This window comes from Rhinopithecus bieti, unplaced genomic scaffold, assembly GCF_001698545.2.
Source record: "Rhinopithecus bieti isolate Rb0 unplaced genomic scaffold, ASM169854v2 scaffold_15776, whole genome shotgun sequence".
In the NCBI taxonomy this organism is placed as follows: Eukaryota; Metazoa; Chordata; class Mammalia; order Primates; family Cercopithecidae; genus Rhinopithecus; species Rhinopithecus bieti.
In genome coordinates, this window is record NW_016808836.1 from 989,733 (window position 1) to 1,003,023 (window position 13,291).

Genomic DNA, 13,291 nt, shown 5'->3' on the forward strand with positions numbered 1-13,291 from the left:
CCTTCCAGGCTTCTCTTGCCCTGTCCGCAGGCGTCCGCCACCTCAGGGTCTGCCTTGCTCTCCGCCCTCTGGGCTTAGTGAGGGTCACATGGCTGATCCTGTTCCTGTGACTATGGGAACAGCCTAGTGCCCCGCAGTGGGGAGGGAGTGGGATGGGCGGGGTGACAGGTTCACGATGAAGAGTCACGGGCTGGGCATGGGGCCAAAGGGGGTGGAGGGACATCTGGGAGGACGGAGAGGCCAGAGGACATGGGACACAGCTCTGGAGTGACAGCAGGCAGAGTGGGGAGATGGGGACTGTTGGGTATGTGGATGACCCTAGGAGCTGGGCCTAGAGAGCTGCGAGAGAGTAGGTCAGGGCCACCAGGGATGGGCCGGGCTGGAAGGCCATGAGGGAGGGCTGGGCAGCACTCAGGGCGCCGGCATTGGGCTCGGAGAAGGGGCTGGGCAGACACAGAGGAGGTCCCCGGCCCGCCCTGCATCCTGGGCCCCAGGGCAAGCAGGGAAACTGGGCCAACCCTGGGAGCCTTGGCCAGGCCGGCTCTGACCACCCGCTGGCCTCTTGGGACCAGTTGAGACAGGTTGACTGCCGGGTCCCCACCCGCCTCCCACGGGGTTCCCGCTGCCAAACCGGTTCCCCTGGCTGGCTTCCATTGATGGTCCTAGCTCTGGGCCAGGGCCTCACCTTTCCTGGCTGCTCCCATGAAGGCAGCCTGAGCTGGGCGGAGAAGCAGGTGTGGAGGGGCCACTTACATCTGCGCATCCTCTGTCCTCTCACTACGGCCACAGGACTCTCTGGGCTGCGCACTGTGCCTGGCTCTGGGGAGCCAGCTGGGAACAAGACAGAACAGAAACTCCACCTGCTTGTCCCCCCATCCTCTGGTCTCAACTGTTCCCCTCTTCCGGGAAGCCTCCCTACTGCCCACCCCTCCGTCCTTCCAGGCTGGGTCCTGTGCTTCCATCCCTCAGCCCTGACCACCTGGGCTGCTGCTGCATGGGGACAGGTCTGTCTGCCCCACACGAACTTCCCATGAGGTCAAAGGCTGTCTGGGCCGCTGCGGTGGCCACAGAGGAGGCCCATTGCTGAGTTACTCCTAAATGAATGGGTGAATGAGTGAACGGATGCATTCCTCTCATTTTACAGATGAGTAACCCGAAGCCTCTAGAGGAGTGGTCACCTGCCTGAGGGCACTTCTGTCCCACCAGCATCAGACCAGGTGTGTGCGACTCCAGGGCCCAGGCCTGGGACAGCTGGGGTGGGGCCTTCGGGGGGAGCAGGAACTGGGTCCCTCCTCCCACAGACACTGTGGGAGCCGCCCCGGCCATCACAGTGGCCCCCACCGACAGGCCCCCCGCATTTGCCCAGCCCTGCACCAAGCTCTTGGCTCCCAGTCACCCATGACCCCTCGCAGCAGCCCTGTGGGGGTTCATCCACAGCACAGAGAGGTTGTCACCTGCCCCAGGCCACGGCAGCATGTGGTGGAGAGTTCAACTCTGGCCGCCTGGCTCCCCTTCCCATCTTTCTTCAGGCTGTCTATGAGATGCCACCATCAGCATGTCTCCCCCTCAGCCCCTTTGTTTTTTAAAGTGGCTTTGATCGGGCGTTTGCTCTGTGCTTGGTACTATGGCAAGGGCCGGACTGAAGACCACAGATCCTAAAGATAGGGGAGTGTTGTGGCAAGGCTGCCTGGGTTCCCTCTTACCCCAGGGGCTCAGTAACCCTGTGCTGAGGCAATATCCAATGGTGTGTGCGTCCCCAGCCCAGACTCAGGGCTGGACCAGCGGCAGTGGCTGTGGCCAGGCCAGCAGTGACCGTCCGTTGAGTACACACTGTGTACCAGGCATAGTGGGGGATGTGGGGAAGCGGGGCACCTGAGACCTGGCCAGAAGGTGGCACTGACATTCTAGCAGAGTGGTGTGGATGCTGCACTCGTGAACCTAAGATGGAACAACAGACAGGATTTCCGGGCTGTGACGGTGATGTAGAGCGGGGACGGCGGAACACGGGGCTGCTTGCCTTGGGGTGGTCAGGAAAAGAGTCACTGCTGCTCTGAGAACTGAAGGAGGAGACGGGGAGCCCTGTGCGGACACTGGGAAGTGAGCTCCTGGCAGGGGGGCCAGCCTGTGCAAAGGCCCTGAAGTCTCGGGGTGAGAACAGAGAGGTGATGGGGCCTTGTGGGCCCGCGGGAGACAGAGCGGCAGGAAAGTTCTGAGCAGAGGGACATGGCGGCTCAGGTGCTCACGGATGCCCTCTGGCTGTGTGTGCCACACAGATGGGGGCAGGGGTGAGCAGGGAGGCCCGGAAGGAGGCTCCTGCCTCCTGTTGGTTCCAGTGGAAGATGAGATTGGAAGGGACAGGGCAGGGGCAGAGGAGGAAGAGACACAGGCAGGCTCTCACTCACCCACCACGATTCCCTCCCGCAGGCTGCACCGAGCCCCCCGGAATCATGTTTGGGAAGAGGAAGAAGCGGGTGGAGATCTCCGCGCCGTCCAACTTCGAGCACCGCGTACACACGGGCTTCGACCAGCACGAGCAGAAGTTCACGGGGCTGCCCCGCCAGTGGCAGAGCCTGATCGAGGAGTCAGCTCGCCGGCCAAAGCCCCTCATCGACCCCGCCTGCATCACCTCCATCCAGCCCGGGGCCCCCAAGGTATGCGGCACCCACCACCACCTTCCCCAGCCCACCCCCACCCCGAGTGACCCCAGCCCTCAACCCCACACTCGACCCTATGACTGACACCTCCTCACTGACATGGAAACAGAGACACACCCCAGCCTTCAACCCTGATCCTGGGCCCAACGCTGGCCTTTCACCCTCCACCCACCAGCTCCAAGTTCTGAGAACCCATGCCACCCCAACCTGAGCCCCCCATGACCCATCTGACAGCCCCCACACCAGCCTCCAAGCTCTGCTGTCTCCCAGACACTCATACCCCGGGGGCCGTGCTGCTGTGCCCCAGACCACACTCCATCGCACCCTTGAGTCTTTCCAGAGCTCATGGCAGTGGGAGACAGACCCATTCCCAGAGGGTGACAGCCCCAAGTGGTCAGGGCTTGGATGGGGAAGCCTGGAGGAGGCACCTGACCCAGACCAGGGCTCCAGGCAAGCTTCAGGGAGGAGGGGACACCGAGGCGGAGCCCAGAGCTGAGGAGGAGGAGGAGGAATTCAGCAGACACTGGGGAAGTGGGGCTTTAGTGGGGGAGGCCAGTCCTGTGAAGCACAGGCTTTTTGGTTTTCGGTTTTTTTCCTGCCATCTACAGCAAAATGGCAAGGTTGGGATTTGAACCAGTGTCTGTTTCCAAGGCCCATGCTCCTAACCCCTCTCCTGCCTCCATGTGAAATGGTGAGAGTTGTGGAGCCGGTGTCTGGGTGTGGCCTCGCATGAGGCTGGCCCGGCCTGAGTCCCTGCTGGGCCTCGGAAGCCAGCCTTGGAGCCTGGACTCTCCTGTGGTCAGTGGGGACTGGGAGGGGCCGCAGGCCAAGGGGAGCTCGGCCAGGTTTGCTTCCAGCGGGGTAGAGATGGGTGTGCCTGGGGACTGACCCTTCCCGGTGCCCAGCCCGGCCTGGCGGGGAGGAGCCCCAAGGCCCACAAGTTGGCTGTAGACACAAGTGCAGCCTCAGTGTGGTGGCCCACTGAGGAGTCCGTGTGGCCCACACAGGACGCTTTTGAATGCTTCGACTTCTTTGCCACCACTGAAAAAGTGACAGACCACTTCCGAGGCCGTTTCTGGCATCTGGTGACAGACCAGCTGGAGCCGAGTGGCAGTGGCCTCCGCAGGCAGGGTACTGGCTCTTCTGGGCCGCAGGCCACACCCGACCCGCCTCAGCTCCACGCCCTGCCTGCCTCTGTGGCCAGTTGCATGTAGACTTTGACCCACATCAAGGTGTCTCCAAAAACCCAGCTCCTGCCTGGCTCACCAGATGTGAGGCCTGCCTGTGACTGTCCCACCAGGAGGCAGGACACCTGAATTCACACACACGACCTGGTGGCCGGCACTGTCCTGGGGCCCCATGGGCACTTGTGTTTGCTGCCCTTGTCCGGGCCTCAGGCCTCCCAGGGCCCTCTCAACCCCATGTTTTTTTGTTTGTTTGTTTGTTTTTGTTTTTGTTGTTTTTTTTTTTTTGAGACACATTCCTGCTCTGTCTCCCCAGTTGGAGTGCAATGGCGCCATCTTGGCTGGCTGCAACCTCCGCCTCCTGGGTTCAAGAGACTTTCCTGCCTCAAGTGATTTTCCTCCTGAGTAGCTGGGATTACAGGTGCCCACCACCATACCCAGCTAGTTTTTGTATTTTCAGTAGAGATGGGTTTTCACTATGTTGGCCAGGCTCGTCTCAAACTCCTGAGCTCAGATGATCCTTGGTCTCGAGGTGCTGGGATTATAGGCGTGAGCCACCGCTCCTAGCCTCAATTCTCTGTTCTAAGAGCAAAGACTGGCCTTGTGTCCACCTTGCTTTCTTGGGGCCCCTGGGCAAGGCCCGGCTTCAGGCAGACAGCCACAGCCAGGAGAGACAGGGCAGCAGCAGACCACGGGTTTTGTGGGGTCAGTGTTTTCTGCACATTAGAGGCAGGCCTCCGGCTGGAGGACGCCTGGCAGCCCCGGGCAGGGTCCAGGTTTTGTGGGATCAGTGTTTTCTGCACATTAGAGGCAGGCCTCCGGCTGGAGGATATCTGGCAATCCTGGGCAGGGTCCCTGTCAGCAGGGCCCACGTTCTCAGCTCACCGTGGCCTCTGCACAGCCGCCTCACTGACTCCGTGGTTTAGCAAAAGTTCACGGAGCCCCTGCTGTGCGCCAGATGCTGGTCTAGGTGCTGAGATGTAGCAGGACCTGAAGCAGACAGGAAAAAACAATCCCTGCCCAGAGCGTGCACTGGGCAGAGCCGGGAGCAGACAGATGCCTGCGTGCTCTATATCAGCTGCTGTCAGGAGCTCTGGGTAGAATGCAGGCAGGGCAGGGGCTGGCATTTTAGATGACGGGCGGCCAGCGGAAGCTTCACTGAGAAGCTGAGTTTTGAGCGAAGACCTGAAGGAGTGGAGGGAGGGAGCCACGGTGACCCTGAGAGCTGCTGTTCTAGGCAGAGGGAGCAGCCAGCAGAGGCCCTGGGCGGGGGCGTGGCGGGGAGACACCCGTGTGCCTGGAAATGGGGCAGGGGCAGAGGGGCCCTGCAGGACACGACTCAGACCACAGAGGGTGGGGACAGGGTGACTTGGGACGCACTGGACGCTCTGCCTGTTCCCCACCTGCGTTTGTATTTGCCACCTGGCTCCTGGGACCCCCTTGCCCTCTACTTTGGGACCAGGCCTTTCTGACCTTCCCTGTCCCCCACCCCTTGTGGTTCACGGGAGCAGAGTGTGGTTTTGGGGCTAAGGAACACTGGCGCACACAGGGGAGGGAGTGCCAGGCCAGGCCCCAGCTCGCTGTCATTTGCAGCCCTCAGGGCTGATTATGGGATGGGTCGGCTTCTGCCCTCCCTCCCCCAGCCCCGCAGGGCAGGACTATTCTGCCAGTGTGGGGAACAGGAGAAAAACAAAGGGTGCCTCCCCAGGGTCCCACCCAGCCCAGGGGGCAGCAGCCTGGCCATGGCGATCACTCCTCCGGCCCCTGCAGCTGCGTCCCCAGGGAGGGGAGGGGCCGCACCGCCCATGGCATTGTCACTCCATGGCATCTCTTCATTGCGTCTCTGTCTTGTCTCTGTGTGTGTCGTGCTGTCCTGTCCCTGTGTGTCGGATGCACGTCCTGTGTGCCCCACTCCTTGCTGGGCCCCCACCCACCATTGACTGGGACCCCAGACCATCGTGCGGGGCAGCAAAGGTGCCAAGGATGGGGCCCTCACGCTGCTGCTGGATGAGTTTGAGAACATGTCGGTGACACGCTCCAACTCCCTGCGGAGAGACAGCCCGCCGCCGCCCGCCCGTGCCCGCCAGGAAAATGGGATGCCGGAGGAGCCGGCCACCACGGCCAGAGGGGGCCCGGGGAAGGCAGGCAGCCAAGGCCGGATCGCCAGTCACAGCGAGGCGGGTGGCGGCAGTGGTGACAGGCGACGGGTGGGGCCAGAGAAGAGGCCCAAGTCTTCCAGGGAGGGCTCAGGGGGGCCCCAGGAGTCCTCCCGGGACAAACGCCCCCTCTCCGGGCCTGACGTCGGCACCCCCCAGCCTGCTGGTCTGGCCAGTGGGGCGAAATTGGCAGCTGGCCGGCCCTTTAACACCTACCCGAGGGCTGACACGGACCACCCATCCCGGGGTGCCCAGGTAACCCATCCCCCGCCCCAGGGCCCCGCTGTCCCCTGCCCGTTGCTCCTCCGTCCCCACCTTCCAGCCCCACCCTGCCACCATGCATCTCATCCTGACCACCCATGTGTCTGTCCCATCGCTGGGTCTCTCTCCTGCTTAGGGAGCAGAGCTGGCCCCTGGAACCCATCACTGACAGCTGCCTGTCTCTTCTGTTTCAGGGGGAGCCTCACGACGTGGCCCCCAACGGGCCATCAGCGGGGGGCCTGGCCATCCCCAGTCCTCCTCCTCCTCCTCCCGGCCTCCCACCCGAGCCCGAGGTGCCCCCAGCCCTGGAGTGCTGGGCCCCCACGCCTCGGAGCCCCAGCTGGCCCCTCCAGCCCGCACCCCAGCCGCCCCTGCTGCCCCTGCCACCCCTACCGTGCCCGGGCCCCCTGGCCCCCGCTCGCCACAGCGGGAGCCGCAGCGAGTATCCCATGAGCAGTTCCGGGCTGCCCTGCAGCTGGTGGTGGACCCAGGTGACCCCCGCTCCTACCTGGACAACTTCATCAAGATTGGCGAGGGGTCCACGGGCATTGTGTGCATCGCCACCGTGCGCAGCTCGGGCAAGCTTGTGGCCGTCAAGAAGATGGACCTGCGCAAGCAGCAGAGGCGCGAGCTGCTCTTCAACGAGGTGTGGGCGCTGCTGCCATGCTGCCCTGCCACCCTGCCGGTCCTCCCACCCTGCCCTCCCTCCTCTCCCTGCACTCCTCTATGCTGGGCCAGGCTCCTCTCCTCCCCTTACTCCTCTCCCTCCCCAGGCCATCTCCTCCGCCCCAGCTGGTCCCTGCCTCTGTCCTCACAGCACTGTCACCCACATCTCTGTCCCTGAGCCCCAGACCCAGGGTTCCTCGGCCCACTGACCCCTCACCCAGTGCCTTCCAGGCCCTTTGCACCCACTGAAGCCCACCCGGGCTCCAGGGTACAGTGTCCTCCAGACCTGCCCCTCCTGGGTTCCCTGTGCCCCGCCCCGGCCTCAGCTCCTGGGCATCCCCTCGGCACGGCCCACACAACGACCAAGAGGATGTTTCGCGTTCAGGCCACCCCATCCCCGTCCCTCCTTAGAGACCCTGGCAGCGCCCCACAGTGCCCCGACAGTAGGAAGCCCAGGCCCCTTTGCCGGGTGTGTGAGGCCCCTCTTGGCCCCGTTGCGCATCACAGCGCCTGGCTGCACCAGGAGCTCCTCGCCTGAGTTCCTCACCCACCCCCGAGGCACGCCTCTTCTCTCATCCTTGCCCCATACCTGCTTGTCTGGGTCTCAGCTCTGTGCTTGAACGCTGTCTTCCCACTTCCAGGACTGACCTGAGACGGGCGTGTGCCCAGGGGGGCGCACCCCCAGAAGGGAGGCATGGGCTTCAAGCTGGCTCTGAGGCCCATGTGGCTGTGGCAGTAGGGGAGGGCAGTCCAGGTGACCCCAGTGAGCACAAACTCGATGTGGAACTGCAGGGGGATCCAGGGGGGTGGCGCTGGCTGGGTCTGAGGCAGGCTTGGCAGCCCTCCCGCCTCCCCCCACCGCTGATGCAGCCCCTGCACAGGTGGTGATCATGAGGGACTACCAGCACGAGAATGTGGTGGAGATGTACAACAGCTACCTGGTGGGGGACGAGCTCTGGGTGGTCATGGAGTTCCTGGAAGGAGGCGCCCTCACCGACATCGTCACCCACACCAGGTAGTGCGGGGGCCTCAGACCCCTCCTGTGACACAACCAAGTCCCCTCCAGACCGCTTGGGGTGGGGCCACATCTCCAAACCAGCTGTGCTTCGGGCCTCCGGGATGGGGCCTTGTCTTCCATTCCTCCCGCTCCAGAGTGGGGTTGAGTGGTCTCAGAGTCCTCCCATCCCAAGGCAGGACTGCATCCCCCTTGGCCCCCGGGGTGCTGTCCACCTGGCTGCTCACCCCCCACCCCACCCCACAGGATGAACGAGGAGCAGATCGCGGCCGTGTGCCTGGCAGTGCTGCAGGCCCTGTCAGTGCTGCACGCCCAGGGCGTCATCCACCGGGACATCAAGAGCGACTCGATCCTGCTGACCCATGATGGCAGGGTGAGGTGATGGGCGGCGGGGTGCAGGGGTGGTGGGGTTCCGGCTGCAGGGCTTCCCCACCTCTCCCCATCCCCTTTGAGGGTAGGTGAGCTCCGACCCCCAGGTCTGTGATTGAGGAGCTGGGAAGTTCGTCTCTCCGTCGTGGAGCAGCACGGAGTCAGGCTCCAGCTCCGTGGGGACTGTATGCAGTGGGAGGGCAGAGGCTGGCGGAGGCTGTGCCATCAGCACAGGACGCTGGGCCCAGGGACAGGGATCTGGGCAGACAGCGCAGCCCGCACCGCAGGCTTCTCCACTGAAAAGCTGCTCCCTGCCCAGCACCCGGGGCGGGCCGTGGACCCCAGCCCTGTCTTCCATACTTTGGACTGAGGTTCCGAATCTGAGGCCACGGCAGTTATAACGCCGGGTGGACGTGATTTCCTGTGAGAGAGGGCCCTCGACTTGAATGAAATGCTTGCAGAAGTGGATGACTCCATCCCTTCCCCCAAGGAAGATTAAGCCCCACCAGTCAGTCTAGGCAGAGGCAGAGAGAGCTCTGTGTCACCGACAGTCTGTGGAAGGCTCCGGATGTCTACAGATGTGCTTTGGTGACATCTGTGGGCCACCTGAGATTGTCCACACACGGTTGTGGGGATGTTTTCTGGAGGCAGGAAGACCCATAGAGATCCTGAGAACTCGGACTGGGGCCCACAGTTCCTGAGGTGTGGAGGGCCTGGTTGTCACAAAGGCAGGCTGTGTCCCCTCACGGCCCCAGTGCGGGGCTGCCTTCCTCTCCAGCCCAACTGAAGACTTGCTCAAGGGCAGCAGGGCCCCAGGGCACAGGCTTTTGGGGCCACCCCTGTTCCCAGCTCCAGCCCGGCCTCTGCTATCTGCAGTACTCAGGCCACTGCCGCCAAAAGCCCCAGAGGCTGTCAGGAAGGGAAATGAGGGGATCCTGGGGGAGGTGACTCGCCCGAGGGCCCCCACCAGGCGGTGGTGGAGCTTCCCATTGGTCTGGCTCTGGGCCCCAGCTCTGTCCTCTGGGCAGCACATCGTGTCTGAAGCCAAGGAATGACGCAGGCGGATCCCCCCTGCTTGCCTTCCTTTAGTGCCAGCTCCTCTGACCCCACTGCTTCTGCTCTGCCCCAGGTGAAGCTGTCAGACTTCGGGTTCTGTGCCCAGGTGAGCAAGGAAGTGCCCCGAAGGAAGTCGCTGGTCGGCACGCCCTACTGGATGGCCCCAGAGCTCATCTCCCGCCTTCCCTATGGGCCAGAGGTGAGCCCCAGGGTGGTTAGGCTGTCCCGCCGTGGACAGCATACACTGCCATTTTCCAGCTGCAGCACTGGCGGGAGGTGGGGCCCAGTCTGGGAGTGATTGCCAGGAATGGTGCTCTGGATGAGGAGGTACTGCAGGCATACATGTATTCATTCATTCTTTTTTTGTTTGTTTGTTTGAAATGGCGTCTCGCTCTGTCGCACAGGCTGGAGTGCAGTGGCGCAATCTCAGCTCACTGCAACCTCCACCTCCCGGCTTCAAGCGATTCTCCTGCCTCAGCCTCCTGAGAAGCTGGGATCACAGGTGCCGGGCACCATGCCCAGCTAATTTTTGTATTAGTAGAGATGAGGTTTCACCATGTTGACCAGGCTGGTCTCAAACTCCGGACGTCAGGTGATCTGCCCACCTTGGCCTCCCAAAGTGCTGGGATTACAGGTGTGGGCCACCTCGCCCGGCCTTGGCTCTGATTTCTGAGCATTGTCATCACAGGCCGGCTTTCCCCTTGTGCGAGCAGAGCTGGCCCCGGCAGCTCTGGGAAGTGTCTCCCGCCTGCGGGCTCCCCTCTTTCCCTGGGTGTTTTGGGTAAAGTTCCCAGGTTGGCTCTGATTGACCCAGGCTGGGTCCTGTGCCTGTTTCTGAACCAATCACTGTCTCCACTGTGGTGATGAGGCCGCCTGGGTCCTGAACCCACCACTGGATGCCACCTGGACTGAGGGAGGGAGGGGACCTGGGGGCAGTTGACAGAAAGAAGAGGGGTGGGTGTGGGTTGGGCAGCTCTCTTCAGGGGCTCCCTGGTGCGTGGACTGCTGGCTGGGTGTCCAAGAGGGAGTTCTGGGCCAAGGACTCTGGGAGCCAGAGGCAGAGACAGCGTTCGGGCGGTCCCTCCCTGCGGCCTCCCCGGGACCCACCACCCCCAACCGCTCAGCCCTGCTGTCGCTTCCCCTGCCCCAGGTGGACATCTGGTCGCTGGGGATAATGGTGATTGAGATGGTGGACGGAGAGCCCCCCTACTTCAACGAGCCGCCCCTCAAAGCCATGAAGATGATTCGGGACAACCTGCCGCCCCGACTGAAGAACCTACACAAGGTAGGCCCCTCCCTGGCCGGGAAACTGTGCGCCAGCCGGAGCAGGGGGTGTAGACGGGATGGGGACGGTGATGGCGCCTGGGATGGTGCTTACTGTGTGCTGGGCCCCCTACCCCCAGGCCTCATGTGTCTGTGCAGACGCCGTCTGTGGGGCCTGGGCGACAGAGGCAGCAGAGCCACAGGCCCCTCCCCGCACCCTCACTGTTGCCCTGGGCTCTGGCCGGTGGCCCTAGAGAGATTCGCACACTTAGAAGTGGAGGACAGGGCCGGGACCTCCCTAGTGGAGGACTCGCCAGGAGAGGAAGGGGCACCTCTGGGGCCCAGTTGCTTCCAGCTCCTTGCTAAGCCATGGAAATAGGGAGTCCATGAGCCCCCAGAGTTTGTCGCTTCCTCTGGGGCCACACAGTAAGCACCATCACAGGCACCATCACTGTCCCTGTCCCGTCTACACCCCAAGCTCTAGACACCCATGACCTCTGCCCGCTTCCTTCCTGCACAGTACATGCTGCCAGCCGACTTGGCAGAGGCAGAAACTGCGGCCCCACAGCAAACCGTCAGTGGGGCCCTCACCCCCTGACCCTCCCCTCCTCCTCGACAGGTGTCACCATCCCTGAAGGGCTTCCTGGACCGCCTGCTGGTGCGGGACCCTGCGCAGCGGGCCACGGCAGCTGAGCTGCTGAAGCACCCATTCCTGGCCAAGGCAGGGCCGCCCGCCAGCATCGTGCCCCTCATGCGCCAGAACCGCACCAGATGAGGCCCAGCGCCCTTCCCCTCGACCAAAGAGCCCCCCGGGTCACCCCCGCCCCACTGAGGCCAGTAGGGGGCCAGGCCTCCCACTCCTCCCAGCCCGGGAGATGCTCCGTGTGGCACTGCCCTCCTTGCCGGGGGTAGATGGGACCCTACTACTGAACTCCGGTTTTGATCTCGTGACTTTTAGAAAAACACAGGGACTCGTGGGAGCAAGTGAGGCTCCCAGGACCCTCACCCTCTGGGACAGGCCCTCCCCCGTGTTCTTGTCTCCAGGAGGACAGCGGCCCTCCCATCACTGGAAGTCTGCAGTGGGGGTTGCTGGGGGTGGAGAGAACACTAAGAGGTGAACGTGTGTGTGTGTGCACGCGTGCGAGTGTGCATGTGCGTGTGTGCAAAGATCCAGCCACCCCGTCCTCCAGCCTGCGAGGGGGTGTCTGGCGCCTTGCCTGACACCCAGCCCCCTCTCCCCTGAGCCATTGTGGGGGTCGATCATGAATGTCCGAAGAGTGGCCTTTTCCCGTAGCCCTGCACCCCCTTTCTGTGGCTGGATGGGAAGACAGGGTCAGGGCCCCCCACCCTCTCCAGCCCCTGCAGCAAATGACTACTGCACCTGGACAGCCTCCTCTTTTCTAGAAGTCTATTTATATTGTCATTTTATAACACTCTAGCCCCTGCCCCTATTGGGGGACAGATGGTCCCTGTCCTGCGGGGTGGCCCGGGCAGAACCACTGCCTGAAGACCCAGGTTCCTGCCCGGTCAGCGCAGCCCCGGCCCCCCCACCCCTGCCTCGAGTTAGTTTTACAATTAAAACATTGTCTTGTTTTGTGTGTGTGTGGTGTGTTTGGGGGCCCTGCCCGACTGTCTTGGGTGGGAATTTGCAGGGAGAGGGTCTGGATCTGGGAGCAAACCACAGTTCCAGCCAAGGCAGGGCAAGGGTGGGGTGGGGAGTGGGGAGTTCAGCTCAAAGTAGCCAGTAAGCCCCCCCAACCCGCCACTCCCCAGAATGGGACAGGATTGTCCCCACCCCTGGAAGCAGCCAGTTTGCCACGGTCCACGTGCAGACTGATCCCAGTTTGCCAAATCTGCAATTTCCTGGAACCTTTTAAAGGCTGTTTGTCTTGAGCAGGTTTGGTGGGTAGGAGCTAACCCGATGTTGGTAAATTTAAGGCCATTTGGCAGATTGGTCAGTGGGCAGATGGACTTTTGGAGGACTGACGGAGGCCGACTGGCCTGGAACTGCTGGCTTCGGAGAGACCCGCTGTGAAGTGCGTCCCTCCACACAGGAGCTGGGAGCCGAGCCCATGCTGGGGGGGATCTGACTGGCATGGAGGTGGCCATGCCGCCATCGCTGCTGCTGCTGCTGCATTCTGGCACTTCGTGCCTCAGGCCCTGTTGGGCTCCACTTTCTGCATCCTCCCCAGCACCCAGGGAGGCAGTGGGGCAGGGGGAGAGCCAGGAGTGAGCCTCCATCCCCAAAGCCAGCCAGGTGTCATCAGCACCAGAGATCTCAGCCTGGTCCTCTTGGGAAGTGAGTGGCCAGGGCAGATTCCAGGTTAGTCCACGCCTCCCACCCTCCATGGGTCCTGACCCCAAGAATCAGGGTACTCTGTGTGTGGCAGGGCCTATGCCAAGTGCAAACACAGCCTAGATGGATCATCACAGAGTGAAACCCAGCAGTGCAAGCAGCTGTGCTCTCTGCAATGTGTTGGAGGCTTAGGTGAGGTGGATGCTTTTCCGGAAAAAAAAAAAAATGCTAACATTGGCAAAAGAAGAAATAGAAAACAAAACCAAAATAACTGTCTCCTCACTGTACACACACTCCAGAATAAAAAAAAAGCTTCGGGCTTGAATGCATTTTCAAATGAGTTGTTTTTTTTTTTTTTTTTTTTTTTTTTT

General features: G+C 62.4%; 1 protein-coding gene across 1 annotated transcript; it reads left to right on the plus strand.

Annotated features, from left to right (window-relative positions):
* The first annotated feature begins 283 nt into the window (after positions 1-283).
* On the plus strand, positions 284-12,220 carry PAK4 (p21 (RAC1) activated kinase 4). Its single transcript, XM_017887524.1, is given in 11 exon segments — positions 284-304; positions 1,145-1,217; positions 2,425-2,651; positions 5,791-6,249; positions 6,450-6,498; positions 6,501-6,901; positions 7,803-7,936; positions 8,183-8,309; positions 9,435-9,560; positions 10,512-10,646; positions 11,244-12,220. Coding segments are annotated over 9 exon segments (1,791 nt in total). The 5' UTR covers positions 284-304; positions 1,145-1,217; positions 2,425-2,447; the 3' UTR covers positions 11,400-12,220.
* Positions 12,221-13,291: the final 1,071 nt, after the last annotated feature.